At 40.4% G+C, this 11,294-nt stretch overlaps 2 protein-coding genes across 4 annotated transcripts in view; both read left to right on the top strand.

The window, feature by feature from the left end:
• Positions 1-1,210, top strand: part of LOC117395069 (GTP-binding protein Rheb) — a 49,562-nt gene extending 48,352 nt beyond the window's left edge. For all 3 annotated transcript variants that reach the window (XM_034921086.2, XM_034921087.2, XM_034921088.2), the window contains one exon: positions 700-1,210. In XM_034921086.2, the coding sequence (XP_034776977.1) occupies positions 700-844 (145 nt within the window). In that variant the 3' untranslated portion in view covers positions 845-1,210. The remainder of the gene's footprint in view (positions 1-699) is intronic.
• Positions 1,211-3,219: 2,009 nt separating this feature from the next.
• On the top strand, positions 3,220-6,943 carry LOC117435349 (gamma-crystallin N-like). Its single transcript, XM_034058435.3, has 4 exons — positions 3,220-3,283; positions 4,666-4,914; positions 5,058-5,203; positions 6,725-6,943. The coding sequence occupies exons 1-4, from the start codon at positions 3,263-3,265 to the stop codon at positions 6,858-6,860; spliced, it is 552 nt and encodes a 183-aa protein (XP_033914326.1). The 5' UTR covers positions 3,220-3,262; the 3' UTR covers positions 6,861-6,943.
• Positions 6,944-11,294: the final 4,351 nt, after the last annotated feature.

The following is an 11,294-nucleotide window of genomic DNA, read 5'->3' as shown; positions in this document are numbered from 1 at the left end:
GCTGCCCAGAGCTGCATTGTCCTCCGACGCTGTAGCTGTGGGTTGGCTGCATGGTGGGCCTGCAAAGCGAAAAGAAGTGGTCAGCTGACGCCACACGCTTCGGAGGACAGCGTGTGTTCATCTTCGCCGCTCCCGGGTCAGCGCAGGGGTGGTAGCGGTGAACTGAGCCTAAATACAATTGGACATTCCAAAATGGGAGAAAAATGGGGTAAAATTAATTGGCGACTACTAAATTAAAAAAAAGAAAAAAAACTGCTGTGACTGACATTTTGGACGGCCTCTAATATACAAGGGGAATACAGTCTAGAATGGATTCATAGAAATGTGTCTGTTAAAGGAATAAAAAATAAAATCTTAAAATCAGATTTCACATTCTTGTCTGATTGAACAATTCAAATAAAACTTAAATAGGATGTTACTATGATAGTCAAGAACATACATAATTACTGATTAGAGGTTTTAGTGGCTGTGGAGCCGGAGCCAGCTCAAAGCAGCTGGAGCTGGAGCTGGAGCAGAGGCTGCTGGATCAGGGAGGGTCTCCATCAGCTGTGGAGCTGGAGCTAAGCTACTAGAGCCACTCCGGAACTGGAGCTAGCAAAGCCGGAGCACGGTCAACCCTAGTGCACACCTTACACTCATGCACTAACCCGAGGCACTCCCATGGCTTGTATTAGACTGACTCTTGCTGCTGTTTTCCAGACGGCGGTGGAGGTTTTCAGGAGGATCATTCTGGAGGCAGAGAGGTTTGAGGGAGGAGCCCCACAGGGGAGGTCCTCGTGCTCGCTCATGTAGAGCCTGCTCGACGCCACGGACACTGGGAGAGCCCTCTACTGGAACAGGCTGAAAAAAAGGCCTGGTTTCCTCCAGATAAACTAGGCTTTCCTTCTTTTTTCTTCTTTTTTCTAAAAAATGTAGCAAAGAGAAAGATCTAGTTGGTCAAAGCTTCACTTCCTAAATGATGTTCCTCTCTGCTCTGACCTGCTCTCTTCCACTTTCAGAGTTTACGCTTTTATTATTATTATTATTATTATTATTATTATTATTATTATTATTATTATTAATAATATTTTTTTTCAATTTGTATATTGTATTTCTTATATAATTATGTCCAATAAATTTGCCAACTTACATTAATTTGTGTAGTGGAATGTTGTTTAAAATCTTCTCTGACTGTAAGCATTAAAACAGTATGTTGTTACACTATTATTTACATCAGTAGCCCTGGGCGTCTGTATTTGTTCTTGTTTTTTTCTTTCTCTATGGCCTGCATTGCACTGTATGTCTTATAATTACATTGTTTGCTGCAAGCCATTCTGAATGCTTTTCAGAGTTAACCTCAGCACAAATTGTCTTTCTCTGAAGCGATGGCACATGATTCTGAAACGGTGTTACAGGAGAATGATGGTAACACTTCCCATTCAGTGTATTGACGTGGTAGTTACTTGGTGTGTCCTTACACCTCATTAGAGTGTTATTGTGCAGAGTGTAACACAGCCTCCCGGCTCAGGCTCGTTTACACCCATCTGATTAGCAGACCAGACACACAACAGTACTTTTTAAAGCACTTAGGTGCACTTTTATTATTTACAGACATAAAAGAAAACTAAAAACTTTACTTTTCTTCACAATCCCTAAACTATAAATCAGACAGCTAAGCTGTTTTACCGGTTGCAAAAACACTATTTCACACAGTTTTACAAATTCAGTAACACAAAGGTTCACACAGCACCTTTTCTTTAGACCACACAGGTCTTTGGTCCTTACACCTTAGCTTCACACAGACAGCCCTGTATAAACATTTGTGTTCTGTTTAAATACCTGCCTGCTAATCACAGGCAGGTGTCCCTCATTCGGTCAGAGCCAGGTGAACCTCATCCTGGCTCACTCCCATGGCATTCTGGGGAATGTAGTCCTGCAGCACCCTTCTGGACTACATCTCCTCTCCCCCTACTCGGCCACAATAGTTACAATGTACATAATGTGTCAATCTTTGTGCATGATGTAACCCTAACCCTTTTCTAATACAATTGTGTACGTGCATATATCATGTAAAAACACCACTGCACACACAATAAAACTGTTGGGTTTTGTTTGGAATTTGAAGAAGTCAAAGATAAAATTGCAAAAGCGATTCATTGACCAATGTCAAGGTGGATTAAATCTGAAGAACACCTCCTGGCATTATCTTTCATGTGAAACAAGACCACTGCAATAATAGTGCTGCGAAAACAGGGCACATACAAGCTGGATACAGTTAGAAAACAATTGAGCAGAAGAGATCTCTTATTTTATGATTCAAATAAGTGCATTAGAATCCCAGTGATGAAAAAAATAGCAGAACTATAAAAAGTACTGGTCTATGGAATGCTCTGATTGAGTGTGATCAGGACCTGAAAAACAGCCAATCAAGACGCAGAACCCAGCATAAAGAAAACCAGATTGCAGTCCCTTTTATCAGGGTAAAACAGCCCAGTCATACTGGAAACATAAACAAGTAATATAGGAAATGATAAGTGGTTAATATGGTACTCCTAAAAACAAATCCTGTATTAGTCATGCGTTTTGTAGTTTCTCAGTATAGCATATTTTGTAAAACGACATAATATTCTGTCCCTAAGTGATAAAGTATGTGTTAATGGTACATGTCATTAAGATCTCAGTCAAGTAATATGGCATTTGCATGTTTACATCATTTTTACATCTGCATTGAGATATGAAATATGAAACTGTACATTGATATCCGGCCAACAAAGATTGGGACACAGGTATTGGTGCAAGTGGCTGTTGAAATGTTCTGAATGAATGAATAACAGAAACTCTTCCCTATGGGAAGTTTATATTGTGAGTAATAGCTCCAGCCACTTCGAGTCACTATTGCCACGGCACACTTTAATAAATTAGGCATGCAGCACCGTCTGCCAGTAATGATACACTATACACACACTGTGTGTGTCCAACATGATATACTGTACATTAAAAAAAGAGAAGCCCAACATATGCAAAACCAGCCCACAAAATCCCTTCCAAGCAAATCTTTTGTCAGGTCGTCTGCACTGAATCCAAACTCCAGAATCAGCAGTGCCAAATGGAAGGGAATCTGCTAATGAAGCAAAACCCTTAAACCCTCCATTGTGGCCACATTGTTGGATTAACCTCGCGATACCACTGCCCGCTCCCTCTGCCATATATATTGAGGTGTCCAGCTTTTTTACTGTCACACTTTCTCACCTCTGGGTTGGTCTGGACAGCATCCAGTAGCATCATGTCTCAGTACTCTGGAAAGGTAAGTAGCTGGGTTTAGCTCAATCAGCATGCATGATTTCTGTACCTTCCCTCTGAACAAATAATATATGAAATTAATTGCTCAGTGCCAGCTCACATTTATATATAACTTTTTTCTGAGCTGCTGTTAACTGCTTGTTTGAGAATTTGAATTAAATACTGTATTATGGTTGATGTTCCATTAAGGTTCAGCAAAAACTTTATATGCACTCAATTCTACTTCAGGTATTGTAACAATATTGTCAATATGTGGCTTGAATATATAAAAAAAAAATCTAAAGCCATTATGGAAATTATTTTTTTCTGTATGCTGTACTGTTCAATGTGCAAACCATTTCTTTTAATATATATATATATATATATATATATATATATATATATATATATATATATATATATATATTGACTTTGCTGTTCAGACTGAAAGCATTGGGGATGAAGCAGTTTCTGGAATTGAATGACTGTCTATGGAAACTCTGAGAAGTTTGAATACATGACTGGACTATGGAGTAAAGCTATAGCTACAGTAGGAGGTATTTTTAGCAACTGGAATAATAGGAATAACTAGGTGCCGTCCAGTGTACAAAGCCAATTACAGAACAATGTTGTCTGGTGGCTTCACTGTGGACCCGCAGTGCGAAAAATTACGGATTTGCAGTAGCAGTGAACCGGGATAAAAATAATAATTCCAAAAGGTGAAATCCAGCTTCAATGACAGGTTCAGTGTGGGGCACTCAGCTGGAATCTCTGCAGTGTGGAGTGTGCTAGAGCAGAGGTGAAATCCAGCTTCAATGAGAGGCTCAGTGTGGGGCACCCAGCTGGAATCTCTGCAGTGTAGAGTGTGCTAGAGCAGAGGTGAAATCCAGCTTCAATGAGAGGCTCAGTGTGGGGCACCCAGCTGGAATCTCTGCAGTGTGGAGTGTGCCAGAGCAGAGGTGAAATCCAGCTTCAATGAGAGGCTCAGTGTGGGGCACCCAGCTGGAATCTCTGCAGTGTGGACTGAGGACTGTAGGGGTCCTGTGTGTGCAGGGAGCTCCTGAAACCAAATCCACTGCATTCACTATGGGGTTTCTGAGGACTGCAGGGGTCGTGTGTGTGCAGGGAACAGCCAAAACTGGTCCTCCAGAGTTTTTTATAGACAGATGATTTAACAGTTATGGGACTCTAAAGACAAGGTCAGGGGGTCCAATCACAGTCCTGGAGGGTCATTCCACTCCAAGTTTAACAGATACAATGATATAAATAACTACTTCAGGGTCTGGATGGAGGTTTAAATGGTCCAATTAAACAATTTAGAAGAGGGTTGGAACAAAGACCAGGAGTGGAAGAGACTGGACTAGGTGGTCTCTGCTCATAGATGCCGTGTTCTTGTGCCCCCTCTAGATTGTGTTTTATGAGGGTAAATGTTTTACCGGGCGGAAGTTGGAGGTCTATGGCGACTCTGACAACTTCCAGGACCGGGGCTTCATGAACCGGGTGAACTCTATCCGCGTGGAGACCGGAGCCTGGATCTGCTTCGATCACCCCGACTTCCGAGGGCAGCAGTACATCCTGGAGCACGGGGAGTACCCTGAGTTTCACCGATGGAACGCCCACAATGATCACATGGGGTCCTGCCGGCCAGTCAGGATGGTAAGTGAGGAGACTCGGGTCTACTAGGGCAGGGATTTACAGCTCAGCTTTACAATCTTGACTTTATAAGACTTGATAAGTGAGGAGACTCTGCTACCAGGGCAGGGGATTTGGGTGTAAATGATCTGATTCTTTTTCATCAGCACGGTGAGCACTACAGAATCGAGCTGTTTGAAGGCTGTAACTTCACTGGCCAGTGCATGGAGTTCTGTGATGATTGCCCCTTCCTGCAGGGCCGTGGCTGGAACAAGAACTGCGTCAACTCTCTCCGGGTCTACGGAGATGGAGCGTAAGTGTGACCCCTGCTGCTGGCAGGGGGAGGAGGGGGGCAGAGTCACTTATACAGACGGTTAGGTCTGAACCTTCCTTGGTTTACCGAGCAGATACAACCAGTTCTCTTTCATCACCTCACTGTAAATATCCCTCAGTCTTTCACTTGATTAATTCAGTTTGAGTGAAAACGGTCAAAGAAACCACAGTAAAAACAAATCCATAATAACCAGTTCCTAATAAAAATAAAATAAAATAAAAATGAATACAAACTGGCTTACTAGAAGTCAATTACAAAGTTGTAATCCTTTTTTTATTTTTAAGTAATTAAATACTCTGTTACAGTTTTGAGAGGCATAAATAAGTTGCCCTGGATAGGGACGTCTGCTAATAAATAATAATAATAATAATAATAATAATAATAATAATAATAATAATAATAATAATAATAATAATAATAAATAGCTTTTTAGAATTGTATCTCCTGTTACATTTCTTCTACTATACACACATACTTGTGATGATAACGTATGCCATGCAGCACTGTGATCATTCCAGATAGGGTCCCAATAGCCAACATATTGAAATGGTAAAGGCACGCGCACTGCACCGCAATGCTAAAGGCACACGCGCTGCACCACAATGGTGCTTGGAATGGCTAGGTGATGAGTCTCATGGTTACTGAGCCTGCTAAAAACTCCTGTTTCCAACTGTAAACTTGTCCCTAATGTCAGATAGTCTGTTATATACAGTGTGTAAAGTTTTCTATTTTTGTCAGAATATTGCAGTGCAGCTTGCCAGTTTTGTTGGTAATGAAGGAAATGTCAGTTACATGCTTTTGCCTTCAGAGGGCAGCAGAGCTAAGGGTTAAGGGTATTAAAGGGTGAAAATGATCAAATGCCAATTTTTGCAGTGCCTTAAAAAGATTAACTATTCTCCAGTACCTCCCCTAAAGACACAAACTAAAAGTTACTTTACGGTTCGAAGAGCAACAATACCCTCTGCAGCAGGCTAGGGCCTTATTTATAATTGTGGTCAATTTTGCCACAGTGGAAAATATACTGTAGCTCTTTGTTAATTGTCATAGACTTCAGCTTGGAATACCGCCCACGTGGTCAATTACATTAACAGATTTTAGCTACTGTGTTATTTGGAAAATTAATATTTACATATTAAAGCAGTTATAAGTGCTTGTCAAATATTATCAGTATAGGAAAAGCATATTTTGGGTAAAAAAAAAAGGTTTGACCCAGTGTCTGGGATTTATAATCTCCCACTGCTGCACGCATGTCTGTTTGAATGAGGGAGGAAGTGTGTGTGTTTACAGCCAAAGCTACTGGGTAATATAAGCACCCTGGACAGTCAACACGTTCCTCATAAAGGCACATCATTAGGGCAGTAAATGAACAGCAATAGGTTTTGTTTTTTAAAACATTAATAACAAGTTGAGGACTAGGGAAGTAAAAACATGACATACGAGTTGAAAGTTGAACTAAAGATTGACTGTACCTTTTTAAACTTGCTAAATTTCTTTCCTCAGCTGGGTGATGTACGAGGAGCCCAACTACCGCGGGCGCATGTACATCGTGGAGAGAGGCAACTACCGCAGTCACACTGATTGGCAGGGGCACAGTGCCAACATCCAGTCCATCAGACGGGTTGCCAACTACTTTTAAATCATGTGAAATTAGACTGTACCTTTTACCTCTCCGCACTGAAACTGTGAAATAAAATACAATATATATATATATATATATAATTCTGGCAGCTTTGGTTCTTTTATCCACTCATATTAACATTACTTTCTTGTCTCAGAAACGACTTTATCTTGGAAATAACAGCCATACCATTAAGCAAAGTGGAGGTTCAGACAGGGAACTTGCTCTTCTGTTCATCATGCAGATCTTAAATCATTCAGTCTTACCGGTGGTGCTCTTCTGTTCATCCTGTAGATCTTAAATCATTCAGTCTTACCGGTGGTGCTCTTCTGTTCATCCTGTAGATCTTAAATCATTCAGTCTTACCGGTGGTGCTCTTCTGTTCATCATGTAGATCTTAATTGTGCAGTTTTGAAAGAAGCACGTGCTCTAGCAAACATGCATTGTCATTTTATTTGATAACCGGCTCCATACTGAGATAAAGAAGCTATCAGTTTACAGAGCTTACTTTCAATAAACCTGTTACACTTACACTTCCCAGGTCATTTTACTTCACCAGTGTCTTTGGGGTCCAAGCTTGTCACTAGCTGCAAAGCATGTCAGCCATTTGAGGACACAGCCAATTGGATGCAAGGCATGCAAACTAAGAACTTTCTTTAACCTAGTGTGGTTAGATATCATTTTTTTAAATAAAAATACATATCCGATGAAACAGGTGTTTCTTTCAAAACTGCACATGAAGTGCACCTATATATAGCGATTATAAATCAATGACAGCACGTATGATTTATGGCATTATTCTTACCACCCCTTAACCTAAAGACCCCTGACCCAGCATTTGGGAAACACTGCTAAAGCAGCAGCAGTGACATGCAGTATTGAGTTCTCAATCACCTGCAGGCCTCCCATTCCTGTGCAAAACGCTGCCACCCAAACAAGCAGACTTGATAGCCTTCACTCTAAAGACATGCTAGTTTAACACTTGCATTCGGAGGCACGGTCTCACAAAGAGCTGGGCGGTTTTGTAAACTCTGTGCGCAAAACGAGGTTTGTACAAACACCTTTACAATTGCAAGATGTTTAGCTGTACAGTAAGGTCAACCATATTTTATTCTTTTTTCATCACAAAATATTTACAAAGTCTTCCCCTGTTCTTTAATTAACTCCTATGTTTTAATGGAGAAAAAACATCATGTTCATTTTTACAAAATTAGATTTAAAATACATTGAGTGCTGACAAGAATTTTAAATACAGGGTGATTAGATAGTAAGATTACCACATCAGTGCAACATATCTCACAAACGGTGGGGCATAGAAAGGTGAAACTGCATACAGTAGTTAAGGGAGCCACGGGGACACAAATGCCACATTCATTTTTGTCACTAGGGGGCGCCACTGTGACCTACCTCTGATAATCACAAGTGTTCAATATGTGCTCCTCCATGATCCAGAATGAATTGCATTCGTGTGACAACGGACATTATGGCAGCATTACGCATCTCATCAGGTATGCTGGCCCCCTTCCGGACAATGGCATCCTTGAGGTCTAGAATTGTGCGAGGGTTCCCTCGGTACACGCATGACTTCAGGTACCCCAATAACCAGAAATCCACAGGTGTAAGGTCCAGTGAATGAGGTGGCCATTCACAAGGAAAGTGACATGGAATGAAAGTGTTCCTGCAAGACACGTTTAATCTGGTTACCTGGGTACCATCCTGCATGAAGACTGTAGTGTTTATCACATCTCTTTGCTAAAGTACGCTTTTGCTTTTTCATTTAATCACAGAAACACTTGGTTAATGTACTGTACTCGGATTTATATCAATATGTTTTGTATGACTGTATGGTTTAGAACTTAATCAATAGCTTCAACTCATGAAGTATTACAAGCCTTTTTCTAATCTTCATGAAATGTCTCCAGATTATTGTTAAGTGAACAACTGAATGTATCAAAATCGAGTTAGAAAAGCAATTGAATAATTCATGAGTAAAAGCTTTGTGAATCTGGTCCACTGCAAAATCACCAGACTAAGTAAAGCTGTATAAGACATACTTGTACAGGCATACTTTTCATAGTTTATTCCAGTGTTAAATGAAAGTCTTGTTTTGTATATTTTTTAACAGTGTGTGTATCCCCTTTGGTCACATTTTTTTATTTTAACTTTTAGAAATTTTAGAGAAGTTGCCCTGCCAAAACTTAGAAAAAATGTATGAATTATAAAATAGAGACTGAAAGGGATATAGCCTTTTTGGTTAAGTATGAATGTTATTTTCTTATTGTAAAGCAGCATGTTTTCATCCTGGGGAATGCATTGCAGTGAGGGGTTGTAATTACTAAGAGAAACCCTGCAGGGTTAGTAAAGAGTTAATTATTTTGTAGCTGGCGCTCAGGGAGTGCAAATAAACTACATATTTTAGCAGGCGGAATGAAGAAAAGGCTTCAGCTCAATAGAGACGAATGTTGCAAAACAGGAAGTGCCCCAAGCCTGTGCTTTTTAGACTTGGTGACAGGCTTCAAATCTTTCTGATGCACATGCAGTTCCTGCCAAAGAAACATATTCTTTGTGTATTTGTACTTAATCCTGGAACGCACAAGCATGTTTGAAATTAGAAAAGCTACTTTATTTATGCAACTAGATTCTGTTTTCTGCCAGCAACACATAATGCACTGTATACAGTGATGTGCAAATGTCTTAAAACACCTCACGATGTGTCAATTCTATCCTTTATATACCAACCTGCATGAAAACCTCAGGGTGTGAGAACTGACATTTCCGGTCAGTAGTAAGAACATAAGAAATTCAAGAACAAGAAAAGTCTATCTGGCCCACCTATGCTCGCTCACTTTGATGCCAGCGTGGTCTGTTAGCACTCAGGAGAGGAAAAACAACCCCCCCCCCTAACCAAGTTATAGGGGAAATTAAACCTCTGGGAATCCCTGACTGGACAGACTGCCCCTCCTCTAGGCAGCTAGCTAGTCTTATTGTGGTCACAGAGAGGGTTATACAGTATTGTTCATGACAGCATCCAGTCTATTCTTGAAGGATCCAATAGTCTCTGCTTCAACAACTCTGTCCAGCAGCCTGTTCCAATGGTTCACCACCTTTTCCGTGAAAAAGCTCCTTCTGCCCTCAGTTCTGAATATGCCCTTCTTCAGCTTCCATCCATGGTCCCTGGTTCTGCTCTCTGTGACCCGTGAAAAACAATTCTCAGCAGTTTCTTTGTTAAACCCCTTGACAATTTTAAATACCTCTATTAAGTCGCCTCTGGCTCTCCTTCTTTCTAGGCAATACAGGCTCTTTCAGTCTATCTTCATATGACATACCCTTCAATCCTGGAATTGTGTTGCTCTCCTCTGTACTCTCTCCAATGCCTGTCTTTCTTATGATATGGGGACCAGAACGGTGTGGTCATACCAGTGTATTGTATAATTGTAAGCTAACTTCTCTAGATTTGAATTCAACTGTTTTAGCTATGTAACCTAACATTCTATTTGCCTGTTTTTATAGCTTCTCTGCACTGTCTAGTTGGTTTAAGAGATTCATCCACTACTACCTCCAAGTCCTTTTCATACATAACCTCCTCTCTTTCGTTACTATTCATGCTGTACTTGCCTCTAATGTTTTTGCTCCCTATGTGCAAGATTTTACATTTATTCACATTCAATTTCATCTGCCATGTGTCAGTCCCAGGTCTAAATCTCTTTGTATTATTAAAGTTGCTGATTGGGAGTTGGCTACCCCTCCCAGTTTTGTGTCGTCTGCATATTTGCATAGTTTACTGATTATGTCTTGGTCCAGGTCATTTATATAGATTAGGGATAACAATGGTCCCAATACTGATCCCTGTGGTACCCCACTTGTTACGTTACTCATCAGATACAGAAACAATAGGCACTTGTGTGAAAATGTTAGACCACTTTGTGCTTTAATTAGGCATCTTAAACAACGTCTAAAAAGTCTCCTGCATTTTACCATTTGTGGCTATGTGTTCCTTTTCTCTTACTATTTAAATGAATGGCATGTGTGGCCTATTAAAGTATTTAATAGGCCACATTTCCACACTATGAGATTCTGGCTTGTGATCTAACTGTAACACATATTAGTTCAGTTTTCTAGGTTCATAATAAATCCATAAATAGCAAGATGCAGAATGAAATAAAAAACCGAATGCGCACAGTGACCCTCCTTCTCCTGAGCCCTGCTCTTAGTTAATCTGCTTTTCTCAGGGAAGATTATATTGAAAATAACCTGCTGATTACCAGTCTGCCTCTCATCCACACACCATACAAAATAATGACTACAAACAGCAAAGCCCATTGAGGGAAAAGGATAAGCAGCTCTCTTATATGGTGCCCTGTTAATCCTCATTGTGCTGTGCCTTTAAGTTTACAACAAAGGCTTTTAGAGTTACAGGTCCCACAAGTTGATTCCCATGGTGTATTCCAATGG

The sequence above is a fragment of the Acipenser ruthenus genome, chromosome 3 (assembly GCF_902713425.1).
Source record: "Acipenser ruthenus chromosome 3, fAciRut3.2 maternal haplotype, whole genome shotgun sequence".
In the NCBI taxonomy this organism is placed as follows: domain Eukaryota; kingdom Metazoa; phylum Chordata; class Actinopteri; order Acipenseriformes; family Acipenseridae; genus Acipenser; species Acipenser ruthenus.
The sequence above is the reverse complement of the archived record's forward strand: the minus strand, read 5'-3'. Positions and strand labels throughout refer to the sequence as shown.